Source organism: Marmota flaviventris, chromosome 9 (genome assembly GCF_047511675.1).
Source record: "Marmota flaviventris isolate mMarFla1 chromosome 9, mMarFla1.hap1, whole genome shotgun sequence".
In the NCBI taxonomy this organism is placed as follows: domain Eukaryota; kingdom Metazoa; phylum Chordata; class Mammalia; order Rodentia; family Sciuridae; genus Marmota; species Marmota flaviventris.
The window spans coordinates 118,455,343-118,469,424 of record NC_092506.1 but is presented as its reverse complement, the minus strand read 5'-3'; the positions used below and the strand labels follow the sequence as shown (position 1 = coordinate 118,469,424).

At 36.8% G+C, this 14,082-nt stretch overlaps 1 protein-coding gene across 1 annotated transcript in view; it reads right to left on the bottom strand.

Moving 5' to 3' along the window:
- Jam3 (junctional adhesion molecule 3) overlaps nucleotides 1-13,654 on the bottom strand; it is a 65,824-nt gene extending 52,170 nt beyond the window's left edge. The window contains exon 1 of the mRNA XM_027945456.2: nucleotides 13,563-13,654. Within this exon, the coding sequence (XP_027801257.2) occupies nucleotides 13,563-13,638 (76 nt within the window). The 5' untranslated portion in view covers nucleotides 13,639-13,654. The remainder of the gene's footprint in view (nucleotides 1-13,562) is intronic.
- Nucleotides 13,655-14,082: the final 428 nt, after the last annotated feature.

Sequence of the window (14,082 nt, the reverse complement as noted above, 5' to 3'; positions counted from 1 at the left end):
GTACCTTTTAGCTCTAGAAATTCTGTAACCTATATGTCTATGTTAGTTAAGAGGAATAAATGCTTGTTTTATGGGTATAGAACTTAACACAAAAGAATTAAATGACTGGCTAGGATCATAATGTAAATCAGTGGCAAAAGCTGGGTCTCCTCTAACCCTCAGCCTAGTTATTGAGTAGCTATATTTGGTCTATAAGATAGTTCCTTCTTTCAGAGAAGGCCAACTAAAACAATCTTTACAGGAAATTTTTTTTAAGAGTCTTATCTAGCTATGTCTATAATAAGGCAGACTCTAAGATTTTGCTGTCCAATTGATACTTCTAGCTATTAAACAATAATTAATAGCACTGTAAAGATTTCAACTAACACTTTGAAATGAATATTAAAGTAATCCATGAGAGAGAGCTGGGAAGCCAGGATTTAATGCCTATAATGCTTGGGTTTAATGCCCGTGCCTATGGTTAATTTCGGCATAAGAATTTTGGGGTGTTAAACAGAAGGATTTTGTTGAGTTAAAGTGTTTTCCTTTCCTTTCATGCTCTCTTACTTTTCCTTTATATATACATATATATATATATATATATATATATATATATTTTTTTTAAGAAAAAAAAAATGTCCTTCATCCTAACAGTACATGGCACAATAATCTCACGATGTGAAATTTCTGTCCTTTCATTTCACCAACAATGTATGGGGAAAGACAAATCTGAAACTCTCAGGTAAAAACAGCCCAGGGCCTATCTGTTCACATAGCATTTTCTTGTCCTGAACTCATCCTTTCTTAATAGTTATTTATTTAATAAGCCGTTTAGAACACAAACTCAGTGATTTATACTGGCAGTTCCCTTACTTAAAAATATGCTGGAATTTCCACTAAAACCTTTTATTATTCGATGCTTGCTAGTTCAGGCATGACATTTTCCCCTAGGCATAAGAGGTCTAATCTTTTCTACAAATAATCACTGAACCAGTTTTCAAATCCAAGAATGTCAAAGAGAAATTTTCTTCTTTACTCACGAAACTTAAAACTAGATTTTTGTTTTCACAGAAAAACTTGGGACAATCTGTGTTTTAGATAAAATTTTTCCAACATAAGAAAACTGGATTTTTAAAACTTGCTATCTCATCAAAATAAGCCATAAAGGAAGCTTCTACAAGAGAAGGTCCTCTAAGTTAGGACTGTAATAATTTTGGAGAACTAGAGAACTAATGAAACTTCAGAACTCAGGGGAATAAAAGCAAAGCAGAGATGATAACATTAAAATCACTTTTAGTAATTCTTTGGTATTCTATAATTTTTCCTACATGTTTTATGATCTTTGATCACCTCAACATATAGCAATAATTTTGTAATACTATCTAGAGCAATAACAGAATAATTAAGACTTTCTTTTAGCATGGTAAATAAAATTTTTAATATGAAATATTAAAATAATAATTTGATATTTATTAATAGTTTGCAAGGATTGTTTCTACTTCCAAATCATTATTGATAATATCATGAGAAAATCAAATATTCATTAACTAGAAATCATTCAGTTTTAAGGGCAGTTGTTAACCTTAGAAAAACTTCAATCTAAAGTTTCACATTGTAAAAATCAGCATTTCAGGTTTCCTTGCAGAGTGGCTAATCTTAAACACTCTTTCCCTCCCTGCAGAGGTTTATTACCCAGTTTTCAACCGCATTCTCCCTGCAATGGTTATTACAGACTATAACTTTGGCACTACAGAGTAGCCTTCATGGTAGGTCCTACAGCTTCACGGCACAATCCTAGGTGAGTCAAATAACATGACAGAACACTCCTGGAAGCCATTCCGACACTGAGTTGCCTACAATTCTTTTTTTTTTTTTTTCTCTTTCTTTCTTTTTCCTACAATTCTAATTACCCAAAATGAATAGCTCCCAACTCACTTCCCCTTAGCTGGGAAAAAATGCCTATGGCCATTTCAATACTATTCAACCTAAGAAGTACAAGAGAAAGGAAGACAGAGTGGAAGAAAAAAAGTTTTAATTGATAGTAGCCAAAACAACTTCTGCATATTTGAGGACACACTGACAGGGTGAAATCCAGGGCCTTGGAATAGCTCCTGAAGCCTGTGTGATGGGCTTCACTTTAAATTTGCCTCTGAATAATTAAGAATCAAATTAACTGTAGGATAGTAGTAATAGATGTAGCTGTAGCAGCAGCAACAACAATTAGTAATAGCAAATTTCTACCATCTATTGATGAAAAACAAAACACTGAAAGCTTACTACTATACTAGGCACTCTGCTAAGCCCGTCACACGAATTAATTTTAATTTTACTATATTGATGACTGTTATTTTTGTTTCTACTTTCTTAAGAATTGGCTTTCATGAGTCATATATTAGAGCCAAGATTCAAACCTATGTCAAGATTCAAACCTTCCAGATAAATGGGAATTCAGAAGAGGAAGAAATTGCCTGTCTAGAGATCTACAAGAGAAGCTTTACAGAAAAGTCCATGAAGGAGGATATTGAGGAAAGAATGGGAGATGAACAGGAAGAAAAACCAATGTCCTGCATTTGTAGTGAATGAGCTACAGTCACTGAAGGGAACTGTCAAAGAACAAGTTTATTCAGAAGACAGTGACAGACAATGTTACAGAGGCAAAGACCATGTTATTAATCTTGGGATCCTCTCAGAATAAAAATGAATCATTAAAGTCATAACCTTGTAAAAGACAGGAGAACAGCAACATTTTTCTAGAATCCTCCTCCATCTCCCCAGCTCCTCTTTGGGAAGGGTAGACATAGGCAGGAAAAGAAAGTTTCCCTCTCCGTCATCCAAAAAGCCAAATTCAATAGTTTCTCCTTTGAAGATAAAGTGACACCCACTCAAAAACAGGCTTTACAACCAACCAGGTCATATAACTATTCCATTATGGATGGGAGAAAGAAACAAATCATAAGGCTTAAAACTAGAGTCTCTAAACTCTACCTAATTTTCTTCCTGTGAGGTTTCATTAAAGGAGATTTTTAAAAATGTGAGCTAAAAGGTGCTGCACACATATCAGAGAAGCAACCAAGGTTTTAACAGATTTTATTTACTTTACACTTAGGAAATGTACTTGACAAGAAAAGCATAGAAGGTAAAACCTGTGAGTTCAAGAAAGAACAAAACACAAAACATACTCCTCAAAAAAGTTACCTGACTCTGAACTCACTCTGAGAGTTTTGTTGTAATTTGCAAACAGCATGTGGGATATTAGCCATAGAGTAACAGTAGGAGGAAATATTTGTTTTGGCTTCATTGAGGTCCAGATCCCTTATCCAATGTTATGAAATGTCTGCTCAGTCCTAGCGCCTAAGTTAGAGAGAAAGGAGGGTTTAAAAAAAAAAAAAGAGTGAGATCTGTTATAAATGGACTCCACAGTCAGATAGAAGAGGAATTCTAGCAATTATTTCACATCAGCATTTTGCTGTTTCTCATATGACTTAAATCTATTCCCTTCCTGGAGCTATACCAACATGATGAAACACCATAAAAGTCACAGAATTAAAACATTTCTACAATTACATGCATAACTTGTTTTTCAATATAAGTCAAAGTCTCAACTCTGACCTATCTTTGTAGAGTAACTTAAGATAGAAATGTATAGAGAGTATGAACAGATGTTTGAAACTGACAGTCAGCAGTCATAAAATAGTCTAGCAAAAAAAGTCAGGCTCCAACAGAATTAACTGAAAGAAGAAATAACAAAATAACAAAGTGATACATTTGTTTACCACTTCTGAACCCTACATGTGGTAGTTAGATCCATTTCAGAAGATGCCCTAAGACTGCATCCCCAAGAACTCCTAGAGCAGCTTCTCAGAGGTACACAAATGTTCTTCTTTTAGGGAGTTATAAAATCCCAAAACGTATATGAAAACTTTTCACCTATATGCATAAAAGTGCTTTTGAAGGACAGGAATCATAGATTTCACCTTTTCCTATTAACTATTCAAAACATAAAAGCTGATGTTCCCTCAAAGTCTAAAACTGTGCCTGGTAAATAAAATAAAATTTAAAAAGCACTTAAATAGTTGTTCCTACTGAGCAACTGCTCTAGACTCACAGCTAAGGTTCCAAGCTCATTCTCTTACCAGTAGAATTAAAAGCAAGGCCAAATATGGTCAGATTGAAAACTTCAGATCTGATGCTAAGAAATCAGATCTAATTAAGAATGCCAACAAAACCAACTAGCTATCCCTTTCTTCTTCATGGCAAACAAACACAGGAACTCTTGAAACACTGGATCTAGTAAGTAAGGTTGCACAGATAATAATAAAAAAACCAACAAATTTTAAAACCTTAAAGCTCTGAAGGATAACTCTGCCCACCTCTCAAGAGTACAGAGGGGATTCAAACTAGATTTACCTGGCTTTTCTAAAGCACCTCTAAACTTTCAGAAGAGAAAGAGTTTCTGTTAAACAGTTTTTCAAAACCCTCAAATACAATTATAATGACCAAATATGGACTAATTCAATTAACTGGTTACAAATTCTCTGATATACCTATAAAATCACTTCTTTGGAAGCTAAAGTGGGCTATCTAACAACAGGAAGGAAATGTGGATATTTTGGTGGTAGTGTGAGAGAGGCAGGGTTTAACTTACTTTCAAATGGTTTGATTAAAACCAATTATTTCCCCAAGGTCCAAAATATGAATCACATGCAAAACTAGGAAATGCCTAACACCCACAGTGCTGTGCTCCTTCCTTCACCTAGGAAAGTATCTAAAGGCTATGAACAATGGAACCTTCCACAGATGCAGTTTTTTTCCTCACAAGACTATACCTTTCAGTGAGCCAGAATTTCATCATGTAAAAACCAGAACTTCAGATTCCAGCTGGAAAACTCAGGGTTACCTTTGTACTCTGCCTCTAAATGTCTTCACTAGAGCCTCTACAACAGAGTAACTCTGTTTCAGGTGAATATCTAGTGTGGATAGATGTAATTCTCCAAATTTTAAACTATGACTTCTTTTTTCTTCTGTTACTAGGGACTGAATCCAGGAGTGCTTTACCACTGAGCTATATCTGCAACCCTTTTTATTTATTTATTTTTTTATTTTGAGACAAAGTCTAAGTTGCCCAGGTTTACCTTAAACTTGTAATCCTCCTGCTTCAGTCTCACAAGTCACTAGAATTACAGGTATGCCATATCATATCCAGCATAAACCATGGCTTTCATGCATCTCTGGGCTCACAGGAAATGGGGGACCCCTAAAAGGGCAAACCAAATATCTGTGAGCTGAACCAGAAAGTAATAAGATGGAAAGGGAAATTCTGAGGGAAAATTTTGCTCATTTTAACACATCAGTGTGGAAACTGTACCTGTAGACCAGCAGGAAAGTAGAGAAGCAGATGCTGATATTTTCAAACTATGACAGTGACAGAGAAGGGGCAACAATCATCCCAGAGAGTGGCAATCTTGGCACTCAACTGAACATATGGTCTTAAAAACAAAACAAAACAAAAATGCATGCTTTCTTGGGTTAAGACCAGTTTTCAGAGATGAACATCAACCAAATATCATCTTATAAGCAAAGAGTCATAAGAAACAACAAATAGGTTTAGATGCCTAAGACTTCAGATATTTGAAATATGAAATATCAGATATGAAATACAAAAAAGCTAAGCATAAAATGTTTCAATTTTTTAAGGAATAAAAAATTAAACAAGCAAAAAGAGGACAAAAAGAACAAAGTAAAATTTCAGGAATGAACAGCAATCAGTGAGAAAAACTCTATGCATGACTAAACAATAGAGTTGGAAGCAGAAGTAGTTAATCACAAACAAATATGAAAACAGAACATAAAACAGTAGAGAGTCAAGAACATACAATTATGACAGAAAGATTAACAGTCTTAAAGCCAGAGTGACTGATATGTTTAATCAGAGTCCCAAAGGAGAAGAATCAAGAAAATAGAAGCCAAGCAATATGTGAATAGAAAATACCTGTGAAATAACAGGAAAGAAATTCACAGATACAGAGTGCAATATATTATAAGTAGAATAACTTAAAAGAAATTCCCCCAAGACACGTTGTAGTAACATTTCAGAAAGTCAAAGTATCTTTAAAGTAGCTAGAGAAAAAACAGCAAGATCAGATAGGAGTGAAGATAAGACTGACTGCAGACTTCACAACAGTTATAATGGAAACCAGAAGGCATATATAGTCCAAGTTTTATGACAGAATAACTGTCAATCTAAAATTATAATCTAGCAAACACATACTTCAAGAATAAGATTAATATAGGCATATTTTCAGATACAGTAGTCTTCCTTATCTGCAGTTTTGTTTTCCACAGTTTTCATTACCCAAGCTCAACTGCAGTCTGAAATATTAATATTTCAGACATAGGGGCTAGGAGGTAGCTCAGTGGTAGAATACTTGCCAAAGCATATGCTAGGCTGAGTTTGAGCGAAAGAAAGAAAGGGGGAGTGAGGGGAGTCGGGCAGGTAGGCAGAAAGGCAGGCAGGTAAAAAAGTAACAAAAAACAAAATAAGGAAATGAAATACTAAATGGAAAACTGCAGAAATAAAGCATTCATGAGTTTGAAATTGCATGTCATTCTGAATAGCATGATATCTCATGCCTTTCAGCTAAGTCCTGTCTAGGACATGAATCATCCCTTTGTCCGGCATAACCATATACAAGTTAATGCCCATTAGTCACTTAGTAGACATCATGGTTACCAGATCATGACTCAATATCACATTGTTTATGTTCAAGCAATCCTTATTTTATTTAATAGCAGCCCCACAATGCAAGAGTAGTGATGATGGCAATTCAGAAATACTACAAAGAAGCCAGAAAGCTTTACCCTTAAGGGAAAAGGTAGAAATTTTAGACTTAATAAGGAAAAAAAATCATTTGATATTGCTAAAATTTATGGTAAGAATGAATCTTCTGGGCTGGGGTTGTGGCTCAAGTGGTAGAGTGCTTGCCTAGCATGCATGAGGCACTGGGTTTAATCCTCAGCACCACATAAAAATAAAATGAAGATATTGTGTCCACCTAAAACTAAAAAATAAATATTAAAAAAAGAATGAATCTTCTACAGACAATATTGTGAAGAAGGAAAAGAAAATGTATGTGAGTTTTCTTGTTGTACCTCAAACTGCAAGTTTCAGACAAGTGCATAAGTGCTTAGTTAAAATGAAAAAAAAAAAAATTAAATTTGTCTATGTATATACAGGAAAAAAACACAGTTATTATTGTTTAGATATGAGGTATCCCCAAAATCTTATGTGTAAAACAATGTAAGAAAGTGTAGAAATTCAATGATTGGGTTATGAGAGTCTCGACATCATATCATAATCAGTGCATTCATTCCCTCATAGGGATTAACTAGGTAATAATTTAGGTAGGTAGGGTATGCTGGAGGAGGCAGGACCCTCCCCTTTCCTCTGCCTCGATGTTCTGCCTCACCTTGGGCCCAGCGCAATGAAGCCAGCTGCCTGTGGACTGAAACTGAGAGCATTAAATAAACTTTTCCTCCACTAAAATTCTTCTTGTCTTTTGATAGCAACAGCGAAACAGCTGACAAACAATTGTATATACAGGGTTTAGTAATATCTGCAGTTTCAGGAATCCACTTAGGGTCTTGGAACATACTCCCCACAGGCAATATATTTAAAAAAAAACTAGTTCAACATCAAGATGTTTACACTGAATTATGTTAGGTGGAACTACTCTGACAGCTTCCTCACTGCCCTTTCTTTTCTAATATTCTTGATTACATTTTGATTATTTAACTTTCCTGCTTTAAAGACAAATGAATTTATATACTGTACACAACACAGCCCAAATTTCTTAGGCTATTATTTAAAGTGCTTTGTAATCTAGTTTCTTGCTAATGTGCTCTGTGGTGGACAACAAGTAATTAGCCTGCCCAAGCCTCAGATTCCATATCTGCAAAATGAGACCTAAAAAACTGCTGAGACCAAAAAGACAGTTTGGGTGCTATGGGCTAAATAAATGTCTGTGTCCCTCTGAAATTCCTGTTGAAACCCTAACCCCTAATGTAATATTATAAGAAGGTGAAGCTTTTCAAAGGTAATTAGGTTTAGATGAGGTCATGAGGGTAGAGACACCATTATGGAATTAGTGATGACCCTTATAAGAAAAGGTATCAGAGCACCTTTCACTCCACAGCAGTCCATGACTTCCTGCAAGCCAGGAAGGGGAACCTCACAGGAACTGCATATGCTAGCACCTTGTTCATGGACATCCCAGTTTATGGTATTCTGTTATAGTAGTCTGGACTTACTAAGATACCAGATAAAGCAATCATCACAATGCTTGGCACATGATTAATAAATGACAGCTGCTATTATTTATCATGATAATATCTCACTATTCCCAAATAATAATATGTGTATTCCCAAGTATAGACTTGGAAATACTATTAGTTTATATTATTTATATTAGCTCATATATTTCCTCTACTTTTCTGGTTCTCAACACTTTCATTTCCACAAATCTGTGCTTATGTAAATAAAAATTATCCCAAATAAGTCCAAGTGATTCTTAAAAATTCTTCTCTGCCACAGCAACCCAGAGTTAAGCGTTCTCATTTTTAAATACATAAAATATTTACCCAAAGGCTGCTTGCTTGGTTAACTATCTAAACTGTCCATTACTTCCAGTTGAAGGCAGCATTATTTTAAACCTCTCTGTTTTGTGCACTGAAGCCTTTACTGCCTCAAAAATGGAGACTACCAAATAAATATGAGCTGGCTAATTAAAAGTTTCAGAATTCTTGCTGAGCATGGTGGCCCACACCTGTAATTCCAGCAATTCGCAGGCTGAGGCAAGAGGATCACTAGTTAAGGTCAGCTGTGGCAACTTAGTGAGATTCCTGTCTTAAAATGAAAAATAAAAAGATCTAGGGATGTGGCTCAATGTTAAGTGCCCCTAGGTTCAGTTCTCACTACTAAAAAAAATAAATCAATAAAAATTTTTTAAAATGTAAATTTCAGAACTCTGATAGAGATGCTTTAGAGGAAAACATGGGCCAAAAAAAGGTAAAGGAAAGCAGCTGTCAGGATTTTCATTCTGTAAACCTCCAGACAGCTGCACTTCATTCTAAAGACATTAAATATTTTCGTGGGAGAAAGATAGCCAACAAAAAGTCCATGTTGGGCAGGAAGAGCGATGGGGCCCATTAGGTGATGATTCACTTCAAGAAACACCTTTCTGAGTCACTTTCAGTGGAAATTAATTTGACATTGTATTCTTATTACCTGAGAGGAAGAGAACAGAGATCCTCCTCCAGGAGTTGCCTGTGTGACACACAGTTAAGTGTTCAATAAATACTGAACTCTGAAGAAGTAGAACAAAGCAATTACTCAGATTATTTTGTTTGTTCAAACAGAAGAGGGGAGACAGGGACTCTCAGCAGCTCTCTTTTAGTTTTCCAATTAACCATTTGTTGGTGATGTCACAGCTGGCTCTGTAATCCAAAAGCCAACACCAAACAAGCTCTTCAATGAGTCACAAACAATACATGATCAAACAACTGAACTTCAAATCAGCCCTTCCTTCATCCAATGTGGCTGACATTAAGAAGCTAGAAAAAGGCACAATCTATAAGCTATCACATTAAACTAAACAAATTAAGTGTTTCCATTACTAGTGCCAAGTTTAAAATTCCACTATTTTATCTACTAGAATTCAAAACACAATGTAATCTTCTCAATATAAAATAAACACTCTCACATTAAAGAAAACTGGAAAAGCAGACAAAAGGATAAAAGAATCATACAGGAAAACAAAACAGTAGAAAATGACCTACCACTTAGAGAACTTACCTACATTTTAGTACACTTTCTTCCAGGTGTTTTCCCTAGTACTTTATGTAATTACAAACATATACTAGTAGTACCTACAGCTTGTATCAACTTCTAAGCATTTCTCCATGTTTTTCTTCTTAACCTTGTAACTGCACAGGGAAGATGGCAGAAAACAGATTATGAAATTAAATAAGTCCAAGATATAATTATTCTTAATTCCATAACTACTATAGTAAAAACTGAAACTTTCCCAAAGTTCCTAAGGCCACTGGAATGAAAATAATATACATTTAAAAATGCCTAGACACATAGAAAATGTTTAAAAACTATTAACAGACTTTTAAGTGACACATTTACTAGGGTCTCCTCTGGAAAGATAAAAAAGAAATTCAGCCTCTGTTCCCAAGAAAGTTTTAATATCCTTTAGAAGATACAATGCACTCACACCAAACAAAACAACTAAAGCTTGGTGTAACTCAATATGCAGTCATTCTGGTTCTTTAAGGTCTGGGGGCTTTATTCATTTTGCACCCTTAGCATGGAAAACAGGGCCTAGTATATCACAGCTACTAAGAAAAAAAATGTCTTCTGTACTGAAAAACAGACTAAGATATATGCTTAGTTACAGCTAGGAAGCTGAGGTTGTCAAACATAGCAGACATCAAGAATATAGTACAGTCTGATCTTAGCAATAATTTGTGGGAACCACAAGAGTCTTGAGATACTTTGCAAATGAAAGAAGACATAGTAAAAAAATGTTTATATGGTCCTAATTGTATTAAAAAGTTTATTTTTTTTACACAAGCAGCACTGCAATCACTATACATACTAACTATGCATGGGGAATGCAATATATAACACATAATAGATACTATTTAAAAACAAAGAAAACATACCAGTTACCAACACACAAACACACACACACACACACACAAAAAAAAAAAAAAACATAAACACAGCATTCCTGGAACATCAGAAACAAGGACTAACTTTCAGAAAGTTAGTGTGCCATGGCAAATGCAAAGAGGCAGTAAATTAAGGCTCTCCTACACTACAGTACGGTAGCGGATACAGTCCTTGCTAAACTGAGTGTAAAAGAATATGCTTGCTCAAACTTTCTTTTTATGATCTCTTTATACTCCAGAAAAGATATATGCATATACGCTAGAATTTAGAGAGTACAAAAATTTAAAATTTGCATTCAACTCTAACAGCATCACTTTCATACAGTATCACCTGATTCTAAAAACATCTTAATAGAGAACTTCACAACTAGGATATCCTTCAGCAGACACTATACATCCTAACTTCATTCACACATATTTTATCCCACTAGTGCTTCAAAAAAATTCAAAGAATTTATGAAGAAGGAATTTACTAATATCATATCCCTAACAGCTGCTAGTTGAATGCACTAAATCCATAGCTCCTTCTGTTACATTCTGCCACCTCAGAAAGTAAGCTTGATAAAAGTCTACTTATTTTTCAAAAGAACTGATTTAAATCTATGCTATGGTGCTGACTTAGGAGCAAGTTTCACACAGTTTAGGGTTGGGTGGCTGATAAATCTTTCTAGATATAAAAGTGTAATTATTTGTAATTAAGTATTTCTAGCAGCTACCCATTCACTCTCTCTAGTCTGCAGTACTCAAGAACAAATGTCCATCAACAAGTCATTTGGGAATGAGCAGCTGATTTAAAACTGCTCATTCCCGGGACAGGTGTTCTTTTGTTTTTTTTTGAAACACACAAGTCTAATAATGATTTGTTGAATTGCAACTGTCATCAATTGAACACAGGAATATTTTATTTACAAATGACGGTCTTGAACACTTGATTAGTTGGTAAACTGATCCGAATAAAAATTTCACTAATTCATATTAAATTAACAAAAGCCAATAAAGTTTAACTATTAATGTTTGCTATAAAATCAGGGACATTTTTTAAAAGAAAACACTGAATAGTAATAGCAGTTAAAAAAATCCTAAAAAAAAATTAAAAAGACATCATTGTCAAGATCTTGTGAAAGTTTAATAGAGTACACTTAGGTTAGTATAAACCTAAGAATGGAAAACCCAATCAGAAAAAAAAAAAGTTACATCCCTTCAAAGTGGCTTCAAAGTGGATTAATACATCCTACCACCTTGATTCAATGTCATTAGTCCTGGTCTTGAAAATCTGATTCTTCCTGCTATGATCTTCAGGTAAATTCCAACACTCTATAGCAAGAAAATCACAAAATTAGCCCCTCAGAGAGGGCAAAATCAAGGATTAGAGTTATATGAAGTTCTTAGCATATTATTATTAATAAACCACAAAATTGAAACTCATTCCTGCAGGAAACTACCAAATGTTTCTGCAATAAAAACTGCAAACTCATGTGAACAAATCTTTTCAACAATAGAGAGTTGTTACAGTCTGTGAATAGGACAGTGTCAGTGTAACCAACACAGTGGGAGCTGGACATTCCTGACACCCTTGTCCCCTGGCTAGCCTTTGGTCACTTTTATCTCCAATTGCATTTGGTTCTGGAAGTAACTTTGCTGAGACTGATCCTTCTTATTTTTGTGCCAGACCCTTAGTTTTTAATTACCACCAACCTGAGCATCCTACTAGAATAAGCATCAAACACAAGAATCTTTGTTTTCTTAAATCTGTTCACACACACCCCACCCCCATTCCCAAGAGCCCCTTCGTGGTTTAATTGGTATTTTCTGGAAGACATCAAGGGATGACAGTTTTGGTTACCTTGGAAAGCTTACTAGTCAAGAAGAGTTGGTGAAGCGCTTTTGAGTAAATGTGAGTTTTACACTACTTACTCTGAAGGCAGCCTTAGAAATAGACTCCATTAAAATCTGAAAATAGTTTAATAAAATCCACCTCACACAGGTGGTTCTAAGGTCTAAACGAAATAATGACTTTGAAATGCCGTGAGTGTGTGTGGGTGTATTAATACATACTAAATGGAAGCTATTAGAGCACTTCTGTTCAACTAACCAGGGAAATACGGATCTCATGAGAATTCCAAAAAGTAGCAAAGAATATGAACAAATTTCTCAGGTTTATCAGCGTGCCCTGGTCAAAATGGCCCAGATGCTATTTGGGGTAAGGGTCTCCCCCACCAGGCTAAATACAAAGAGGTACTGGACTGATAACCGTGCAGTTTTATCTCTGGAAAAGGAAAGCTGGGTTTGCCCAATTCAATTCCTTTGTTGACTGGCGAAAAGCAGATCAGCAGAGCTCTAGCTGGAACCAAGAAACCGGACAGGCCTCGGAGTACTGCCTCACTGGTACTTTGCAAAGCCACTCGCTGTCCACTTTTGGACACCGCACTACTCCGCAGCTTCCCAGTGACTTTCCGAGTCCACACCACAGTTGCTGTTGTCCACGCAGAAGGCGGTGCCCACTCTGCGGGACTAAAGCCCACCGTCCCGGAGAGCTCTCCACCAGAGCTGAGGCCCTTCAACAGGGATCAGACCCTCGCCGGGATGCGCCCACAGTTCGGAGTTACTCCGCCTGCCCGAAATAAGCCCACTGCCCGGGCCCGGCTGCCCGGGCTTCCCACAGACCCCGGCTCGAAACCCCACCCCCTACCAGGGATTCGCGCTGCTACTTCGGCCCGGGACTCCCAGAGTCCCCAGAGCTGGGACCGCTATTCCTTCAGTACCAGAACCATCCGCTTCGGCCCGCTCTGCTTCCATCGCCCGGAGGGAGACCCTACCCTCCCAACGGCAGAAACACGCCAACTCACCCCTGAAAAGCAGCAGCAGAAAGAAGTCGGGCAGCCGGGCACCGAGCCGAAGTCGCGGTAGCAGCCTCAGCGCCATGTCGAGGGGAGCTGAGGGGCCCGGCGGGCGCGCGGCGCAGCTCGCGGACCCCGCGCGCATGCGTCCAGCCCGTCTGGAGCCTGCAACCCGCCCCCAGTTACCATAGCGACCACCGGCCACGACGAGGCAGCACCATGGTGACAGAGGAAGCTGAAGTCTGGTTGCTATGGAGGCAGCGATGCTCTAAACCTGGCCCTTGATATCTCTTGAAAGAACTTGGTGGGAGGAGGGTAAAGAAACGTTCAAAAGTGGGGCTGGGTACATTTCTATAACTAGAATAAATCTGTCACTACAGGTCTGAGAAGAAACACTCCATTAAAATGTGGGGAATTCATCTTTTTCTTATTTTACAAATAAGGATGCAGCTTAGTTATCTTGGAAGCATTATTATCTTCACATCTTTAGGGGCCCTGATTCCAAATGTGATGAAAACAAAAATCTGCC